Source organism: Manis pentadactyla, chromosome 10 (genome assembly GCF_030020395.1).
Source record: "Manis pentadactyla isolate mManPen7 chromosome 10, mManPen7.hap1, whole genome shotgun sequence".
Lineage (NCBI taxonomy): Eukaryota > Metazoa > Chordata > Mammalia > Pholidota > Manidae > Manis > Manis pentadactyla.
The window spans coordinates 35,174,310-35,196,229 of record NC_080028.1 but is presented as its reverse complement, the minus strand read 5'-3'; the positions used below and the strand labels follow the sequence as shown (position 1 = coordinate 35,196,229).

At 39.5% G+C, this 21,920-nt stretch overlaps 1 protein-coding gene across 1 annotated transcript in view; it reads right to left on the bottom strand.

Annotated features, from left to right (window-relative positions):
- Positions 1–15,363, bottom strand: part of LOC130679256 (transmembrane protease serine 12-like) — a 33,045-nt gene extending 17,682 nt beyond the window's left edge. The window contains exons 1-4 of the mRNA XM_057487879.1: positions 15,243–15,363; positions 12,724–13,254; positions 12,118–12,313; positions 6,141–6,409 (exon numbers count right to left, since the gene is read on the bottom strand). Of these exons, the coding sequence (XP_057343862.1) occupies positions 6,141–6,409; positions 12,118–12,313; positions 12,724–13,254; positions 15,243–15,363 (1,117 nt within the window). The remainder of the gene's footprint in view (positions 1–6,140; positions 6,410–12,117; positions 12,314–12,723; positions 13,255–15,242) is intronic.
- Between the last annotated feature and the right edge of the window lie 6,557 nt (positions 15,364–21,920).

The window sequence follows — 21,920 nt, the reverse complement described above, 5'->3', positions numbered from 1 at the left end:
TAGTGGGGTTGGAAAGCTAAGACAGGTGGAATACCTGGAGAGACTGAGATTCCAACCACTTGTGGAAAAAGGATGCACATCCAGCTGCTCTGGGACAAAAGAAAGGCAGGCAGTCTGAGAGACTTCTTAACAGTGAGAAGGATGCTAAAGGGGCAAGGATTTCACAGAGCTTACTGCTCAGGAGAAAGGACAGGTGGACAAAGTTGTCCAGGCACACTCTGCCCAGCAGGTTGGGAACTTTGAGAAGCTTCAGGTGCTCTATCCCCTGGCTGGCTATGCAGCTCCAAGGCCCCCAACCATGATATGCAGCCTGCTGAGCCTTCCTCCCAGCCTGACCCAACCAGGCTTGCAAACTGGCAGCCCCTGCCCTGGAGTCAGGCCAGTGAGAGGGAAACCCCACCTATGGCAGCTACAAATGCCAAGCATAGAGGCTTATACCTGTGTGCTCGGCCCACTGATTCTGGTAGTGGAGACAGGCATAGAGGTGGGAAGCAGGAAACACCTTTCCTCCTCCCAAGCACCATTGCTGCTCCCCTAAAACCCCCGACATTGCTCCAGGGGCTGACTGGCCCAGAGAGTAGAGCTTTTGAGCACTAGAGGGTGCCACATACAAATATGAAATTTCAAAGGGATGTGGTTCAAATCAAAATCCCACAAACACCAGAAAAAGGGCCAAGTGAAACTGAACCAATCAATCTTCCTGAAAGAGATTTCAAAATAAAAATCATAAACCTGCTCATGGAGGTACAGAAAAATATTCAAGAACTCAGGGAAGAATTCCCGATGGAGATTCAATCATTACAGAATACAGTATCAGAAACGAAACATACAATGGAGGGATTTAAAAGCAGATTAGGTAAAGTGGAGGAGACTATAAATAGAATAGAAATTAGAGAAGAGGAATACAAAGACGCCGGGGCACAGAGAGAAAGAAGGATCTCTAGGAATGAAATAATATTGAGAGAGCTGTGTGACTAATCCAAATGGAACAATATTTGAATTATAGGGGTATCAGAGAAAGAAGAGCAGAAAAGGGATAGCAGGTATCTTTGAGGAGGTGATTGCTGAAAACTTCCCCAATATGGGGAAGGAGATAGTCTCTCAGGCCATGGAGGTGCACCGATCTCCCAACACAAGGGACCTAAGGAAGACAACACCAAGACAAATAGTAATAAAAAAGGCCAAGATCAAGGATAAGGATAGAGTCTTAAAAGAAGCCAGAGAGAGAATGATAATCACATACAAAGGAAAATCCATCAGGCTGTCATCAGATTTCTTAACAGAAACCGTATAGGCCAGAAGGGAGTGGCATGATGTATTTAATGCAATGAAGCAGAAGGGCCTCAAACCAAGAATACACTACCCAGGAAGATTATCATTTAAATTTGAAGGAGGGATTAAACAATTTCCAGAAAGCAAAAGCTGAGAGAATTTTCCTCCCACAAACTGTCTCTACAGTGTATTTTGGAGGGACTGCTCTAGATGGAAGTGTTCCTAAGGCTAAATAGCTGTCACCAGAGGAAATGAAATGCAAAATTAAATCAACCATTCCCAAAGTCACTCATGGGATAGACAAAGAGTACAGAATATGATACCTAATATATAAAGAATGGAGGAAGAAGAAAAAGGAGGAGAAAAAGAAAAGAACCCTTAGATTGTGTTTGTAATAGCATGCTAAGTGAGTTAAGTTAGACTGCTAGATAGTAAGGAAGTAACCCCTGAACCTTTGGTAACCACGAATCTAAAGCCTGCAATGGCAATAAGTACATACCTATTGATAATCACCCTAAATGTAAATGGTCTGAATGTACCAATTAAAAGACACAGAGTCACTGAATGGATAAAAAACAAGACCCATCTATATACTGCCTTCAAGAGACTCACTTCAAACCCAAGGACATACACAGATTGAAAGTGAAGGGATGGAAAAAGATATTTCATGCAACTAATAGGAAGAAAAAAGCAGGAGTTGCAGTACTTGCATCATACAAAAGACTTCAAAACAAAGAAAGTAACAAGAGACAAAGAAGGACATTACATAAGGACAAAGTGGTCAATCCAACAAGAGGATATAACCATTATAAATATCTATGCACACAACATAGGTGCACCTACATATGTGAAACAAATTCTAACAGAATTAATGGGGGAAATAGAATGCAATGCATTTATTTCCAGAGACTTCAACACACTATTCACTCCAAAGGACAGATCAACTAGACAGAAAATAAGAAACGAGAGAGCGGCACTGAACAACACACTAGAACAGATAGACCTAACAGATATCTACAGAACACTCCATCCTAAAGCAACAGGATACACATTCTTCTCATGTGCACATGGAACATTTTCCAGAATAGATCATATACTAGGACACAAAAGGAGCTTCAGTAAATTCAGAAGGACTGAAATTGTACCAACCAGCTTCTCAAACCACAAAGGTATGAAACTAAAAATAAATTAGGCAAAGAAAACAAAAAAGCCCACAAACACACAGATTCTAAATAATCAATGGAGCAATGACCGATTGAAAACAGAGATCAAGCAATATATGGAGACAAGTGAAAACAACAACTCAACACCTCAAAACATGTGGGACTCAGTAAAGGCTGTGCTAAGAGGGAAGTATACTGCAATACAGGCCTACCTCAGGAAAGAAAAACAATGCCATATGAACAGTCTAAACTCATAGTTAATGAAATTAGAAAAAGAAGAACAAATGAGGCCCCAGGTCAGTAGGAGGAGAGATGTAATATAAATTAGAGCATAAATAAATAAAATCGAGAATAAAACAATAGAAAGAATCAATGAAAGCAGAAGCTGGTTCTTCGAGAAAATAAAACAGATAATCCATTGGCCAGACTTAGCAAGAACAAAAGATAGTCTACACACATAAACAGAATCAGAAATGAGAAAGGAAAAGTCACTATGGACACCACAGAAATACAAAGAATTATTAGAGAATACTATGAAAAATTATATGCTAAAAAACTGGATAACCAGAAGAAATGGACACCTTTCTAGAAAAATACAACCTTCCAAGGCTGACCCAGGAAGAAGCAGAAAATATGAAAATACCAATTACCAGCAACAAAACTGAATTGGTAATCAAAAAACGACTTAAGAACAAAACTCCTCAACCAGATGGCTTCACTGCTGAATTTTACCAAACATTTAGTGAAGACCTAATACCCATCCTCCTTAAAGTTTTCCAAAAACTAGAAGAGGTCTATGAGGCCTCATTCTATGAGGCCAGCATAGAATACCAAATCAAGCAGAGACAAAAAAAAAGAAAACTACAAACCAAGAAACCTGATAAACATAGATGCAAATATACTCAAAAGAATATTAGCAAAGTGAATTCAAAAATACATTAAAAAGATCATCATCCACCTTGACCAAGTCGGATTTATTCCAGGGATTCAAGGATGGTACAATATTCGAAAATCCATCAACATCAGAAACCAAATCAACAAAAAGGACAAAAATCACACGATCATCTCCATAGATGCTGAAAAAGCATTCGACAGGATTGAACATCCATTCATGATAAAAACTCTCAACGAAATGGGTAAAGATGGCAAGTATCTCAACATAATAAAGGCCACATATAGTCATATGTGTCAACATCATACTTAACAGCGAAAAGCTGAAAGCTTTTCCTTTAAGATCAGGAATAAGACAAGGATTCCCACTTTTATTCAACAGAGTACTGGAGCTCCTATCCACGGCAATCAGACAACACAGAGAAATAAAAGGCATCCATATTGGTAAGGAACATATTGAACTGTCACTGTTTACAGATGACATGATATTGTACATAAAAAACCCTGAGGAATCCACTCCAAAACTATTAGAACTAATAACTGAGTTCATCAATGTGGCAGGATGCAAAATCAATACACAGAAATCTGTTGCATTCCTATATACTAATGATGAACTAGCAGAGAGGGAAATCATAAAGACAATTCCATTCACTATTGCATCAAAAAGAATAAAATACCTAGGAATAAACTTAACCAAGGAGGTAAAAGACTTATACCATGAAAACTAGAAGACACCAATAAATGGAAACACATCCTATGCTCACGGATAGGAAGAATTAATATTTTCAAAATGGCCATCCTGCTTAAAGCAGTCTACAGAATCAATGCAATTCCTATCAAAATACCAATGGCATTCCTCAGAAAACTAGAACAAATAGTTCTAAAATTCATATGGAACCACAAAAGACCCTGAATAGCCAAAGCACTCCTGAGAAGGAAGAATAAAGCTGGGGGGATTACACTCCCCAACTTCAAGCTCTACTACAAAGCCATAGTAATCAAGACAATTTGGTACTGGCACAAGAACATACCCATAGATCAATGGAACAGAATAGAGAGTCCAGATATAAACCCAAGCATATATGGTCAATTAATATACAATAAAAGAGCCATGGATATACAATGGGGAAAAGACACCCTCTTCAACAGCTGGTGTTGGCAAAACTGGACAGCTACATGCAAGAAAATGAAACTGGATTATTGTGTAACTCCATACACAAAAGAAAACTCAAAATGGATCAAATACCTGAATGTAAATCATGAAACCATGAACCTCTTAGAAGAAAACATAGGCAAAAATCTCTTGAATATAAACATGAGGAACTTTTTCCTGAAGCATCTCCTCAGGCATGGGAAACAAATAAAAAGTGAACAAATAGTACTACATCAAACTAAAAAGCTTCTGTACAGCAAAGGACACCATCAGCAGAACAAAAAGGCATACTACAATATGGGAGAATATATTCATAAATGACATATCTGACATGGATTAACATCCAAATTATATAAAGAGCTCATGCACCTCAACACACAAAAAGCAAATAACCTGATTAAAAAATCGGCAGTGGATCTGAACGGATACTTCTCCAAAGAAGAAAGTCAGATGGCCAACAGACACATGAAAAGATGCTCCACATCACTAATCATCAAGGAAATGCAAATTAAAACCACAATGAGATAGCACCTCCCACCAGTTAGGATGGCCAACATCCAAAAGACAAAGAACAACAAATGTTCGCAAGGTGTGGAGAAAGGGGAACCCTCCTACCCTGTTGGTGGGAATGTAAACTAGTTCAACCATTGTGGAAAGCAATATGGAGGTTCCTCAAAAAACTAAAAATAGAAATACCATTTGACCCAGGAATTCCAATGTTAGGAATTTACCCAAGGAAAACAAGATCTCAGATTCAAAAAGACATATGCACCCCTGTTTATCGCAGTACTATTTACAGTAGGCAAGATATGGAAGCAACCTAAGTGTCCATCAGTAGATGAATGGATAAAGAAGAGGTGGTACATATGCATGATGGAATATTATTCAGCCATAAAAGAAAACAGATCCTACCATTTGCAACAACATGGATGGAGGTAGAGGGTATTATGCTCAGTGAAATAAGCCAGGCGGAGAAAGACAAGTACCAAATGATTTCCCTCATTTGTGGAGTATAACGACAAAGCAAAACTGAAGGAACAAAACAGCAGCAGACTCACAGACTCCAAGAAGCGACTAGCGTCTACCAAAGGTGAGTGGTGGGGGAGGGTGGGAGAAGTGGATTGAGGTGTATTATGATTAGTGCACTTTGTGTGTGTGGTCACAGGGAAGACAGTGGAGCACAGAAAAGACAAGTAGTGACTCTGTGGCATCTTACTATGCTGATGGACAGTTACTGCAATGGACTGCGGGGGAGGACTTGATAATATTGGTGAATGTATTAACCAGCATGTTTTTCATGTGAAACCTTCATAAAAGTGTATATCGATGAGACCTTAATAAAAATAAATAGATTTTTTAAAATGCAGTTCTGCCATCACCCGTAAGTCTCAGAAACTACAAATATACTTAGAACCATCAGTCTCTTTAAGACTGGCTAAAGGTTCAAGTCTCTTGGCATGTATAATGGGAGAAAGTCTTTATCTCTGCTTTGGCAGATAATTTTCTCTCCCACAGAGAAGAAAAAGATACAAGAGGATATTTTCTTTTCACTGGTTTATAAAGACCTATTGTTCAAACTCATGACATAGATAAATATATAAGAGTTTTCCCTCTCCAATAATCAGAAAGATTTATATCAATAAAATCTAGACTATAATTACCTTCTTCCGTTGTTCTTCCCCAGCCACTTACAAAACACTTTGTGTTTGGGTCCAGGTTTTGGAAAACATCAAAAGGGAGACAGATAGGCTGAATATAGTCATCATATGTCACTGCTCTTTGTAAATGAAAAAGAGCAATATCATTTACATAAGATTCTATTTCAAAGTCTGGATGGATAATGATTGTTTTAACTTTTATCTTCTTGGTATTTGGATGTTTCTCATGTATATTATTAGTTCCAATCACAGCTCTCCACATTAAAGGATCTCTGAAAGAAAGCAAATGTTTCCATTACAAACATATTTATTTTAGTAAGTAAACATTCTTAATCTCACTAGTTTTTGTTATTTCTCATGTTGGGTGATTAACAAAAAAAATTGAATCCTGCTTTCATGCAACATAAAGTCCCATCAAATAAAAACCTAAATATCATGATGGAGGAAAGGAGAAAAAGAACAATGGACAGAAAGTCCAAAAACAGATTCAAGTACATGAGAAATTAATATATGATTAAGGTAGCACTTCTTAACAATGGACAAAAAGATGAATTATTCAATAAATGGTATTGGAATAACTATCTACCTAACTAGTCTTAACAGTGAAATAAAATTAAATCCTCCAAACACACTAAACACTAAAAAAACCCTCAAAATTGATTCAGTATTTAAATGCCCAAGTCTTTTAAATAAATATTTCATACTTTTAGAGGTACATAAAATGGTATATCTGAGACTTGCATCAAAATAATTGGAGGGGGGAATCGATGAGATTAAGATGAAATAAGATCAGGCATGAGCTGATAACTTGAAATGGGGTGAGAGTTCTAATGGGAGTTCACTAAACTATTCCTTCTGCTTTTATAAATTTTTGAAATTTTAGAATGAAACATTTGGATACTAAATTACACAAGAATTATAAAAATTAAACCAGAAAGAAAATGTAGTTGAATACATAACATTGATATGAGAAGGGACTTTATAAAACATAACAGTAAATATAAAATAAGCAACTAATGGATCTTGACATACAAAAACAAAAAGCAAGCAAAAAATCAAACCACACCAAAAAATCTTCTGTGGGTCAAAAATCAACAAGTAAACCCCTAAATGTTTAATTGTTATTACATCTAGAATTGAATTGGTAATGAGAAACTGTTGTCTACAAATGCTGAAATTTTTTTTTTATTGAAGTGTAGTTGATATACAATCTTATATTGGTTTCAGATATATAACACAGTGGTTCATCAGTTAACCATATGATTAAATCCTCACCCCCATGAGTGCAGTTACTGTCTGTCATCATACGAAGATATTACTGAATCATTGGCTGTATTATCCATGCTGTATTCTACTGTCCCCATGACCAACTTTTATGTTTGAGAATTTTTGTGCTCTTTTATCCCCCTCAACCTCCCCAACCCCTCCCCCATGGTAACCATCAATCACTTCTCTGTGTCTATGAGTCGACTTACAAATGCTGAAATTTTTTTCACCCTCACATTGGCAAAGATTATGTATGTGTGTGATGATAATGCTCAGTACAGACAAGAGTCAGAGGAACAAAGGCACTCATTCATTGTAGAAAGTGTAAGTAGATGGTTACTTTGGCAATATGTATCAATAGTCTGTAACAATTGCATTTTATTTTACCCTGCAATTCTACTTCCTAGAATTTCTCTCAAGGAAATAGAACATATTTGGTTGTCATGAAAGTGGACTAGGCCACCTCTAAAAAGGTTGTGAAAAATTTTAAAGTGCTAGTGCTATTTATTTTAAAAAGAAATCATTGCTTTAAGCTACTTTGAAATACTTCCTTTCTTTTCCAAACTTACTCAATTTATATTATTTATCCACTGCAGTTTATATTCAGATCATAAGATTATAAAACAAGTTGTATACACTTAAAACTACAAAACATTGCTGAAAGAAATTAAAGACATAAGTAAATGAAAAGACATGGAATGTTCATGGATTGAAAGACTTAATAATATTAGGATAACAATACTACCCAAAGCAATATATAGATTCAATACAATCCCTATAAAAATCCCAATGAGGTTTTTTGCAGAAATAGAAAAACCCATGCTAAAATTCATAAACTATTAAGGGACCCCAAATAGCCAACATAATCTTGAAAAAGAAGAATGAAGTTGGAGGACTCACACTTCCTTATTTCAAAACTTGCTGCAAAGCTACAGCAATGAAAACAGTGTGTGCTGGCGTAAGGACAGGTAGAAAAGAATAGAGAGCCTAGAAATACACCCTTTTATATGGGATCTATTGATTTTCACTGCGAGTGCCAAGATAATTCAATGGGGAAAGGACAGGGTTTTCAATAAATTGTGCTGGGAAAATTGAATATATACGTTCCAAAGAATAAAGTTGGACTCTTACCTTTTGTCATATGCAAAAATTAACTGAAAACAGATAAAGACCTAAAAATAACAGTAATAAAAGTCTTTAAGGAAAACACAGGGGAAACCCTTCATGATATTGAATTTGGCAATAATTTCTTGGGTACGACGTGAAAATCACAGCCAACAAAAGAAAAAATAGATAAATTTGACTTCACTGAAATTAAAGACTTTTGTGCATCAAAGGACACTCTCAAGAGTGAAAAAACAACCTATAGGAGAGTGTATTTGCAAATTATATTTGATAAAGGTTTAATATCCTGAATATATTATATAAAGAAACCCTACAACTCAACAAAAAAATTAACAGCCCACTTCAAAAATGGGCAAAGGACTTGAATAGACATTTCCCCAAAAAAGATATATGAATGGCCAAAAAGCACATGGAAAGATGCTCAACATCACTAATCGTTAGGGAAATGTGAATCAAAACCAAAGCAAGATACCACTTCACTCATTCACATAGTTATAGGAGTAGTGTAAGTGATGAGCTAGGGATATGGGGACTGATACTCTGAATTTACTTCTGATCAGCAGGGGGTATTGGGGACAGAAGAAACAGGTTTCAGAGATAATACAGAGAGTCAGCTAGCCTTCTGGGTAATAGAGCTATTGGTGATGTTATTATGGGAGAATAGAGAAGGAATAGGATTAAAGGAAAGATTTTTAAAAATTCATTTTTGGACTTGTTGAGAATGTGACTCCAATATATATGTATAGTTGGGAGCTGGAAATATGACTCAGCTGGAGAGACTTTGGAGTTGCCAGCACACAAACTGCTGAAACAGAAGTAGATGAGACATCTCTAGAAAAGAGCACAGATGATAAGGCCAAGAGGATAGAAAGTAGAAGTGTAGAAAATATTGCCATTTAAAAGATGACAAAGGCTTATCAAGGAGGAGGAGAAAAGACAAAAAGAGACAGAACGTGGTATCTTAGAAATCAACAAAAGATAATTTCAAGGAGAGCAGCAGTCAACTTCGGCAAGTATTCTAGAGATCAAACAGGACGGGGATGGAGAGAGGTCATTGGCTTTGGCACGGATGTGGATCTTTAATAGTATATTTTGGCCACAAAAATCAGATTGCAATTGGGATTTTCTGAGTCAATGAGCAAAAAGGAAGTGTCACTTTCAAGGAGTCTCCCAGTAAAGGGAAGAACAGGAACAGGTAAAGTTTGTTTGTTAAATAATGATGAGGTGATCTAAACATGTTTGAAGTCTATAGGGAAGAAACGAACAACAGATTGAAAAATAGCAGAGACATTGAGGCAGCATAGGTTTGAGACCTAGGCTTAAATCAGTGGGCTGCCTCTTAAGAGCAATGTGATCTTTGGCAAGTTAGCAAATCTGTCTGGTCTTTGGATTCCTCAAGTGTAAAATGGAGATTATAATAGCTTTGCAGAGGGGTACCACTGAGGAGGGCTTTTTAAATTTAGAATTATATGTAACATCCTTAGACAAAACCTAATCTTAGAGCAAGTCTTTGATAAATGGTTGTTATAAAAGGGAATAAGGAATAATTGATGTGCAAGGAGGGGAACAGGAATAGGTGACAGAGTTAGTCCTCTGAGACAGAAGGAAACTCCTGAAACTTGTAGAGACTATGCCTCAGTAATATCTACTTCCTCAGCACAGAGTCCTGTTCTAGTGTATAACATACATTCACTAAATGCTTGTTGAGTAAAGGGGTAAAAACATCAATAAGATTTAGTCTTGAGAACTGTTAAGTGGAATATGGACATTATATTCAAATGCTTGGAAGAAGAATCAGGTTTTATATACATGGCTTCAGAAGGCAGAACAAAAACCAAGACAATACAACATAAGGAAAAACTTTCTAAGAATTAAGGCTGTCTGAAATGGAAATGAGATTCTTCCTAAGACAATTCAACCTCACAAGAGGTATTTCAAGTACAGAACCATATGATACAATTATGGTTATGTGGGTGGGTTTCAGTCTGACAAATTTGGATTTGATTCCTGATTTTGTTGCTTTCCAGCATGGAACCATGAGCAAATACTTAAGAATGCTGAAGTCTCAGGGTCTCCCTAAAGAGCAGTTGTGAAGATTAGTGGAAATTACGTATGAAAGAATGCCTGGCTCAGTACATTGAAGCAATAATTATTTCTGACTAGAGAATACATTATTTTAATATTGTAGTTAGTTTTCATATACAGGACAGAGGATTGAACTAGACCTTTAAAATGCCTCTTTGATTCTAAGATTCTCTGACAAGATAGCGAACCTAAATTATTTGACCAAGGTCATACATATAGCAGGTTTTTGAGTCTTAACACCACTGCACCACAAAGTGTCAGGGGAGGACTAAGATACAGGTCCACTTCAAACTCCTTGTTCTCCCTACTGTGTCAAAGGAATAGACCAGTAAAGGTACAATGTCAGGACTAAGTAGGCAAGAGAACCTTTTCCAAGACTCTTCATACCAAGTAGGTCTTTCCTCCCTTGGATTAAGGTTTGAAAGCTGTTGAAAAGCAGTTTTTAAAGATAGCATGTTAGAAAGTAGTTGTTGAACACCCACACCTGAAAGAACAGAATTGACCTCTTTCTTGGTATAAATCCTTGGTTTATACCTCAGTATCTTCCCATTTTTCTAATCCCTATTCCTCAAAAGGCCAATTCATAGAACCAAAATGTTTAAAATGTAGTATATAAATGGAAAACTTTAGGTACTCCATTAGGCCACTTTCCCTTGACTGGATTTTGAAATTCTTGTTAGTTCTTCCTAAAGACTTTTCTAAGACAGCTAGTCTCTTAAAAATTAAAGACTAAACAGAGACCATATGACAGGTTCCATGGTTTCCTAAAGGATTTATTATAGACCTTGATATTAAATAGGTTAGGATGGTTGTAAAGTTTTATTCTAACTGGTAAATCCTACTTCTCCAAGACTGACATCATCCATAGACTCAATAAACATTTACCATGTCTCCTATAAAGTATGCCAAGTCCTATACTTGTACCAGGAATATAAAATAAAACATGCAGTCCTTGTCTTCAAAGAACTCATGATCTAATGGTGAGAAAGACAAACACCTGATTACAATATAATTTTTAAAGCTTCATTATTTAAAGAAAGGCCCAAGAAACTCCAACCCACAGTCCAAAAATCTGGCCTGTCTCCTTTTTATATTGCTCATGAACAAAGAATGATTTTTACACCTATAAATGATTAGGAAAAAAAAACCAAATAACAAAATAATATTTTGTTCAAATTCCAATATTCATAAATGATTTTATAGGGTCACAGTAAACTTACTCAATTGTTTTGTCTATCGCTGATTTGGTTCTACAGAGGCAAACTTGAGTAGTTGTGACAGAGACCGTATGGGCTGCAAAGCCTTAAACATTTCTTTACAGAAAAGGTTTGTTGACCTCTGATTTAAAGGATTTATTTCAACAAATATTCAGTGCACTGTGTATAAGGCATTATGGCTACTTGCAAACATACAGCTTAACTGAATAGGGCTGGAGTCAAATGATTCTCTACCACTTCAAGATATCCCCTGAGGATAAAACAGGAGGTGTGTTCTGTCTACATACCTAAAATCCTTAGTGCAGTGGGCGGCTGTGAGGATCCACTTATTTTTCACTAAGCTTCCCCCACAGACATGAGCAGAAATTTTACCAGACTGAATTTGCAGGCTAACTATCCACGGCCAGGCGCCAGTTTGAGCTACCGTGCCCCCTGTAATCTGAGGCCCTTTCAGCACATCCGCAAGTGGTGCTTTTCCACAATCTAAAAATAAAAATGATATATTATTTGGCTGAACACCTAATAATATTAATTTCTAATCTTAACACATTAATCTTTGAAATTCCTATTTTAAAAAACTGATGAATCAAGAGCTACAAGTTCTAATACTTCCTGTTTAACTTGTTGGGTAAGTCTTTCTCAACTGTAGTACGAAGTCACCTAATAGCCCTTTCAACTCTGAATTCCAATGAATTATTAATCTGTAAAATGGGAATAACAAACCGCAGAATGCTTTGAGGAGTATATACAGATGCCCCACATAAGTTAATGGCATCTTTACCATTACCACTACTTCTACTACTACAGTCTCCTCATAATTGGACTGCTTAGGTCTATAAGTTTTCAAGACAGTCGGAACAACAGAAAAGAACGGACCCACGTCCCAGCCCTACAAGTGGGAAAAAGGCCAAGGGGGACCGTCCGAAGATACTGCCCTTTGCATCCAACCTTTCCTTCGCCTGGGCCTGGCGGCCCTTCTGCCCGAGCCTCCCCCGCATGGCCGCAAGCCACCCGGGGCCGCCGGCCGGGTCCCAGGAGGGGCCGCGCCTGCTCCTCTCGGAGCGTGAGTGGTCTGCGAACAGGAGAGCGCTGCCCACAAACAGCGCCGCGCTCAGGAGCCCCGGCCCCATCTCGGAACTCCGGGGGCGCAAAATGGCTGCCAGCACTCCCCGCCCGCGCCGCGGTGTGTGAGGCGGAGAGGCGCGAGGGCTGCTCGCAAAGCAGGCGAGGGGCGAGCAGGCGCCGGCAGCCTGTGAGGCGGGCGGGTGCCCGGATGACCCTGGCCTCCGGGGGTAAACCAGCGGGCGTCCGCTTACCGGGCAGCAATACGGGAAGCTCCTGGCGCTCGGCCGCCTCGCCTGTCAGAGCCGTGCGCTTGCACAGGCCAGCAGAGGCGGGCGGTGCTGGAACCTGGGTGCTGCTAGCTCAGATTTGTAGGGCCACAAGGCTTCCGGAAGTCAGGGCGTGTAAACCGCGGCGGGTCGGCTAGGGAAGGGCGAGGTAAAGCCAAGGCACAGCAAGGACGGAGGCTTGGATTCGAGACCGTATAGCCATTATACACACACAGATTGATCTCATTATCAGTTGGTTTGTAGTAGCTTGCCTTCAACCAATCACTTCAGGATAAAATGATAAAATCAAACTTAAAGACATGCAAAGTTAAGGACAAAGCCTGAATGATGGTAATTGCACCACCACCACCCACAAACACACTTGCGCATACACCCTCTCTCCCTCCCTCTCTTTTTTCTCTTCATCCCCCAGCCTGAGAGATGCATTATTCTTTGCCCTTGTCAGAACCCGTGAAGTGCCCCCCTGGCATTCAAAACTGTGAGGGGAGAGGGCACAGATAAATGGCTTCAGTTAATCCACCAAACACACAAAGATATTAACCTCACACTATGTACCAAACACCCGAAATAAGTACCACATCACTGGAGGTGTGTTAAGACCTGGTCCTCTGACCCAGAGAACTTAACAAGTTGGCCAGCGGAGAAAATCAGGACTAATTCACATGGGGAGCAAAGAAATAAATGGTGACCCTCAAGCCTAATGTTAATTCAGACATAAGATATTGGTGTGAGCTGTGGCGGTCTTGTTGGGGGCAAGTCAGTTCAGAGACGCAGGGAAGTCAAGAGTACAAGGGGAGGAAAGAATTTATTAAAGTAAGAGTGCCAGGGAATGACAGAACAGAATGATAAAGGAAGTTCATTGAACTGCTACTTAGCATGGGGCACATCCCACGCCAACTCCTAAAGCCAATGTCACCTGGGGTTCAGTGTCTGCTTGGATCTGCATGGCGTGGGAACTCAGTCCCGGCTACCCCAAGATTTGTGGGAGCCACAGAGCACTGGATGGAGTGAGATTATGTTCTGCGAACTTCCTAAAGGCAAAGAAGGGAGACTTTCAGGCAGGCTACTAAAGAGTATGGCCTTAAACTGCAGTTCTGTCTGGGTCACCCAGGAGACGGTAATTTGCAAGCCCAGATCTGAGTTCTCAGTAGCTCCTCCCAATTTATCTGAAACAGGGCAGAGAGACCCAGATCTGAGCTCTCAGTAGCCCCTTCCAATTTATCTGAAATAGGGCAGAGAGAGTGAAGGTTTGAGCTGAAATCCAGAGGATTAGAATGAAAAAGCAGAGTAACAAAGAAGACACCACGGGAGAAGCACAGAGACAAAACGTTATAAATTGAGCAGTGAGAGGTTTATTTAAAGCAAAAAAGTGCACACTCAAAGAAAGGGGAGTGTGGACTACCTCAAAGAAGAGGCACCTGCCCCTAAGTTTTAGGGTCTGGGGATTTATAGGTGGTTGAGGATTTTCAAAGGGCTATGGGTGTGGACTTGTTAAGTGCTCCCAGAATGTTCATCCTAGATGAGTCATTAAGTTTCTTTTCTTATTAGTTCTCCAGGTAATTCTGCAAAATTAACATAAGAAATTTATGGCTGATTTCTTCCCAGAACAGCAACTTCCTGGTCTGAGGGCTTATCAATTAAGACCACCTGCCCTGCCCCCAGGATGGGCTGAGTTATTGTCTATTTGCTAAACAGTATGTTAAGAATCTTAACTTTCTGGATTTTTTAAAATGCAATTTTGACTTTAAAGTAAAATCTTCCTATCTTTAATATGGTGTTTATAGCTGGGCCTTTTAGCAGGCTGAAGTAAATTTTACAATGGCATGATCTAATTGGCACAGTGAAGACATGGGTTATACTGAGATACTTCTCTTTATCTGGGGAATATTCAAACATTTAAGGCCAAGTTGCTCCTGACCTTTTGAGCCTTGACTGATTAACTGATTAACTCTTGAGTCTTTTCTGGCTTTCTAGTTTTAACTGGTTAACTGAGTCCTTTCTAGTGGGCTTTACTGGCCTATTCTCTTTCTACTCCGCTCATATCTATTTTCTTGCCTTACAGTCTGGGAAGGCAACTTGCAGGAGAGGAATGTGAACAGGGCCTAGACTGAAGCTCATGAGGTGGAAGAAGATGTAGTGAGGACAGGCTGGGCAAAGACAGAGGCGTGGGTATGTATCCATGCTTGTATCTCTAGAGAAACAAAACCAGTTGCATATATAGAGGTATCAAAAGGGAGATTATAGGAATTAGCTTATGCAGTGGGGGCTGAGAAGTCCCAGGATGTGCCATAAACTGGAGATCTAGAAAACCAGTGCTGTAATTCAGTCCAACCCAAAGGCTCAAGAACCAGGAGCTCTGATGTGTGAGGGAAGGAGAGATGGCTGTCCCAGCTCAAGAAGAAAGAGGAAAAATTTGCTCTTCCTCCTCTTTTTTGTTCTATTTGGGCCCTTAGGGGATTGGATTGGATGACACCTGCCCACGTTGGGGAGGGTGGATCTTTACTCAGTCTACGAGTTCAAATGCTAATCTCTCCCAAAAACACCCTCACAGGCACACCTAGAAAGAATATGTTACCAGCCTTAGCCCAGTTAAGTTGACACATAAAATTACCTAGCACAAAAATAATATGTGTGTATATAATTTTATTATTTTTACTGTTTTCTGTTATCTTACGGAGACTGAAGAGAGAAACCATGCCTTAAAATTTTTTATCAAAATATGGAAGAGAAAAAGCTAAATTGAAGCCTTTTTCCTGGTTTTGTATTTGACTTGAATCTGCTTTGAGTTCAGAGTCAACATATATGGCTCTTCTTCCCTTTAGATGAGCCATTTAAGATGGCTCTTGAGGAGCCTGCTTCATACATCTGGTGAAGGGCACTGATTGCTCAGCATAGTGAAGAGAAATTTGTCAGTATGCAAAGGAAGCTGGGGGAGAAGGAGGAAGGAAAGAAGAAGGCAGACCAACAAGATGGCATACGACCGACCAGGCCTGAGCCTCAGAGATGTCTGTGAGTGTCAGTGAGCCGGGTCGACCCTGGGTTTTTAAGGAACAATGATGTCTACTGTTCCATTTAAATTGTTTCATCCTTGCTCTCTTGAGCTGTGCTGAAGCTTGCCTCTGTTAACCCCATGCCTTTAGTAACAAGGGGACAGTGTGGGCTGTAGTAGCCTGGTCACACAGTAGAGGATTAAAGTAGGGGCCAGCTGAAGGACAGCCGCCCTGCTCCTGCCGTCCCTCTGAGGTTGTCGTGGTAAGCAGCATTAAATCAAAGGAGGCTATTAATTGGGGCTTACAGGTGGTACCAGGTGGGAAAGGGTACAGAAGCTCAGGGCTGAGCTGAAATCAGTGGGTGGGAGGCAGGTGATATTAGAGAAATAAGTTTCAGCATGACATGACCCAGGGGCAGACAAGAAACAAAGTCCCTGTTCCCCGAATAGTTTAGTGGACGATGATACTTAAAAGGTGGGGGGTAGAATAGTTTGGGGGCGTTTCTGTGTGTTAGGATGTGATCAGATTGGCTTTGTAAACTGACCAAGATGACAGGTCTTGCTGCGACAGACAGTAGATTTAACAGATTTCTTTTATACACCTGTTGAAAAACAAGTGCATACACCCAAGTCACAAGGACAATGAAAAATGCAGTGGGTCAGTAAACGCAAACCTTCAATGGTTGGCTTTCCTCTGCTTTTTCTAGATCTTCACCCTTCTCTCCTGCACTGTCACTTCCTTTCTTTGTGGGATCATTCCCACCAGCAGACAAATATCCTCTAGTGTGGTAGGCAGTCTCTGAAATGGCCTCTAATTAGCCCTGTCTCCCAGTAAGGTATAAACCTTTGTCGAGTCTCCTCCCCTTTAGCGTGGGCTGGATTTAGTGACACACTTCTAGCAAATAGAAAGTGACAGAGGTGATGGGCTGTCACTTCCAAGATTAGGTTATAAAAAGATTGTGACTTCTGCCTTGACTTTTTCTCAAGCTCTCTTGCTAGAGAAGGGAAACTGGCTGCCACATTGTGAGCGGCTCTGTGTCCCTATGGAGTGGCCTCTAGCAGCAGGCAGTGAGGACCTGAAGTCCTCAGTCTATCGGCCCATGAAGAACCCAGTCATAGCACATCACATGAGCAAACCAGGCAACAGATCTTCCTGTGGACAGTTCTTCAGATGAGACCACAGTTCTGGCTAACACCCTAACCACAACCTCCTGAGAGACCTTAACCCAAAGGTACCCTGCTAAATTACACTCAAGATTCCTGACCCACAGAAACTGTGAGATAACACTTTTTTTTTAAGCCACTAAGTTGCAGCAGCAGAGAATACATCTTGTTTCTCCTACCCTTGAAGTAGAATGGGGACATTATGCTGGGGTCTGGGGTGACCAGGGGCACCCATGGAGGGGCAGGGTTGACAGGGTCTGGAGTTGGGAGGGGTTTTATTCCTCCTATTTGTTCCCTGCTCCACTTGGGATACGTCTAAGTTAGTGCTATGAACCCTTAAATAATCGTTTTCATTATGTAGACTTTTAAACAATAATAACAATGTAAATATCCACATTCCAATCACCTCATTCACTGTTTCTGTTTTGTCAAGTGTTTCATCCACATGAAAGAATAGTTACAGTGCAGTTTGTGAAGGATTTAAAGAATGAAAATACAAGGATACCCATTTAAGAAAAAGAACATTATTGTTGCATTTGAAATCCTCTTCGCACCCCTCCCTGAATCTGTCCCTTTCACTTTCCCTTAGAAGTAAACAATATTTTGCATTTCATATTTGTTATTTAATTGATTCTCTTTATAAACCTGGCTGTACAATATGGTAGCAACTAGCCATGGGTGACAATTTAAGTTTAACTTTCAGTTGAATAAAAGTTCAGTTCCTCAGTAACGTTAGCTATATTTTAAGTGTCCAACAGCCACGTGTAGCTTGTGATGATCACACTGGACAGCAAAGTTATAGAATACTTGCATCATTGCAGAGAGTTCTATTGGACAGATCCAAATATTATTCAGTTTTGCATGTTTTTGAACTTTATATAAGTTGAATCACACAATGAATTTTCTTTTGCAGCTAGCTTTGTGTTTGTTTTGGATTTTTTAAAATTGAAGTATAGTTGACATACATACAATGACATACAAGCTACATGTGGCTGTTGGACACTGAAAATATGGCTAACATTACAGAGGAACTGAACTTTTATTCAACTGAAAGTTAAACTTAAATTGTATGTCAACATACAAAGTTATTACAATATTATTGACTATATTCCCCATATTGTACTTTGTATTCCCATGACCTATTTATTTTATAACTGGAAATTTGTACCTCTTGATCCTCTTCACTTATTTTACCCATCCTCCCAATCCCCTTCCCTCTGTTAACCACTAGCTTGTTCTGTGTATTTCTGAGTCTTTCTGTTTTGTTTGTTCAATTGTTTTGCTTTTTAGATTCTACATGTAAGTGAAATCATATGGTATTTGCCTTTCTCTGTCTGACATATTTAACTTAGCATAATATTCTCTAGGTCCACCTATGTTGGCTAAAATGGCAAAATTTCATTCTCTTTCATGGCTGAGTAATGTTCCATTGTGTACATATACCACATGTTCATCTGTCAGTGGGTACTTCAGTTGCGTCTGTATCTTGGCTATTCTGAGTAATACTGCAGTGAACATTAGATAGGGGTGCATATATATTTTTGAATTGGTGTTGCTATTTTCTTCAGAAAATACCCAGAGTGGGATTGCTGGATCATATGGTAGTTTTTTGGGGAACCCCACACTGTTTTCCACTGTGGCTGCCCCAATTTACATTCCCACCAACAGTGCACAAGCGCTCTCTTCTCTCCATATCCTCACCAACACTTGTTACTCCTTGTCTGATATTAACCATTCTGACAGGTGAGGTGCTATCTTATTGGGGTTTTGATTTGCAGTTCCCTGCTGATTAGTGATGTTGAGCATCTTTTCAAGTGTCTGTTGGCTATCTGTATGTCTTCTTTGGAGAAATGTCTATTCAGGTTCTCTGCCCATTTTTAAATTGGATTCTTTGCTTTTTTTGTAGTGGATATTAACCCCTTATTCGATATATCATTTGCAGATGTTGCTGGGGCAGGGGGGTTGGGCTGGGAACATCCACACTGGAATACAAGGTAGGGCAAGTAGTGCTAGCAGTGTAGCTGGACGGTGTCAGAACAGATACTTGTCAGTGTTGGGCCAGCTAGGCTGGATGAGGGCAAAAGAAATGGTGTCCATCAGCACTTCTGTTTCCTGAGAAGGCTCTTACAGATCCCTGTCCCTCTAGCTCACACTCTAAACTTAGTAAATCTTACCCGAGTATGGCCCAGGCACTTTTGAAACTGCCGCCTCTGTGCTTGGTCTCAGAGTCAGTGAAACTGGTGTGCGGGCTCTTTACAAGCAAAGGGCCCTTGGTTTCCTGTAACTCTGGTTCTTCCAAAAGTAAGCCCAGCTATTTTTCAAAGTTCCCTGTGTTAGGCTCCGCTGGTTTTCTAAGCCAGATGTTTCAGGGGCTTGTCTTCCTGCTGTAGATCCCCAGGGTGGGGGTTGCCCAGAGTGGGGCTTGAAACCCTTCCTCCTCAGGGAGGACCTCCGTGCCGGTGCCATTCCTTCTGTTTGTGGGGCATGCTAGGTTTTGTTCAAACTGCTGTATTTCAGTTGGTCTCCAAGCAAGACTGCACACCAGCCCTCCAAGAGGGGACTCTCAGGTTCCTATGGCATTTGGGACCTGCAGGTATCAGCCCTGTGGGCTTTCCAATCCAGAAGTTCTGGGGGCTCATCTCTCTGGAGCAGATCCTAGGGGCTGGGGTGCCTGATACAGTGCAGCAGCCCCTTGTCCCTCAGGGAGAAGTGCCTGTTTGGTGAGAGCCCAGTGTATTATATCCCCTAGAAAGGGAAAAACTATGAAGATAGTACAAAGCTGTCTTTTTGAGAGATCATGTCTCTGTCTCTTCTACTATCTCAGTGGTTCTTTCATCCTTTGTTGTGGAGAGCAGTTCATCAAGTTTTCAGATCTGTTTCACAGGGAAGTAGTCCATATGTAGCTGTAGAATTGGTGGGGCTGTGGGAGATGGCAAGTTCAGGATCTTCCTCTGCCTCTCTCTTCCCAGATCCTGTTTTGCAGCTAGCTTTGTTCAATCCAGTATTAGGTTCTTGATTTTCATTCATGTAGTTATCTGTATCTGTAATTCATGCATTTTTACTTGCACATGGTGTGACTATGTATTTATCAACATTGAAATCTATTATTGATGGACATTTGAATTCTTTCCGGATTTTTGCTATTACAACAAATATTATGCATATAAGCGTGAGTTTTTCTGGATTATATACCAGGTTGGGATTGCTGGCTCACAGAGGATTTATACTATTGCCTTATTATATGCCAAATTGTTTTCTGAAATGTCTTATCAATATGCTCTAATGAGCAGCATTGGTCCCATTGTTCATATTATCACCAATGCTTAACTTTTTGCCAGTCTTGTGGATATGCATTGAGAAATCATGGTTTCAATCTGCATTTTCCTGATTTTGAATGAGTTTGTATATTTGTCTCTCTTTCATATTTTTAAGGAATATTTTAGGAAATATATTTTCATATATTTAGGGGACATTCATTAATTATATTAAGTACCCATTTGGGTAATTTATTTATCTTTGTTGTATTCATGTCCTTAACTGGCAGCCACCAAGCTTTTTACTGTCTCCATAGTTTTGCCTTTTCTAGAATGTCATAACTGTATCGTACAGTTATGTACCCTTTTTCAGATTGACTTCTTTCACTTAATAATATGCATTTAACATTCTTGCACATCTTTTCATGGCTTGATAGCTTCTTTTTAGTGCTCACTATTCCATTGTCTGGATGTACCACTGTTTATTTATCCATTATACCTGTTTGAGGACATCTTGGTGGCTTCCAAGTTTTGTCAATCATGAATAAAGCTGCTGTAAACATCTGCGTGCAGGCTTTTGTGTAAATACATTTTCAACTCCTTTGGGAAAATACCCAAAGGTGTGCAGTTGCTGGATCTTGTGATAAGAGTACATTTAGTTTTGTATGAAACTGCCAAGCTGTTTTCCAAACTGGCTGTACTGCCTTTTTTTTTTTGCATTTCTCCTAGCAATAAATAAGAATTTCTGTTGTAGCACGTCCTTGCTAGCATTTGGTGTTATCGTTCTGGATTTTGGCCATTCTAATAGGTGTATAGTGGTATCTCACCTTGATTTGAATTTCTCTGATGACATGTGATATGGAGCATCTTTTCATGGTTTTTTTTTTCCATTTATGTATGTGAGATCTCTTTTAAGGTCTTTGGGCCTTTTTTTGAATCAGGTTATTTCTGTTTTTATTATTGAGTTTTAAGAATTCTTTGTGTATTTTGGTTAACAGTTCTTTATCAGATGTCTTTGGCAAATATTTTCTCCCAGTCTGTGACTTGTCTTTCCATTGTCTTCACATTGACTTTCACAGAGCAGAAAATTTTAATTTTGGTGAAATCCGGCTTACCAGTTCATTCTTTTATGGATCATAATTTCAGGGTTGCATCTATAAAGTCATTGCCAAGACCAAGGTCATCTAGATTTTCTCCTATATTATTTTGTAAAGTTTTATACTTTTGTGTTTTACATTTAAATCTGTGACCCAGTCTGAGTTAATTTTTATGAGGTATGTAAAGTCTATGTCTAGATTCATTTTTTTTTCATGTGGATGTACAATTGTTCC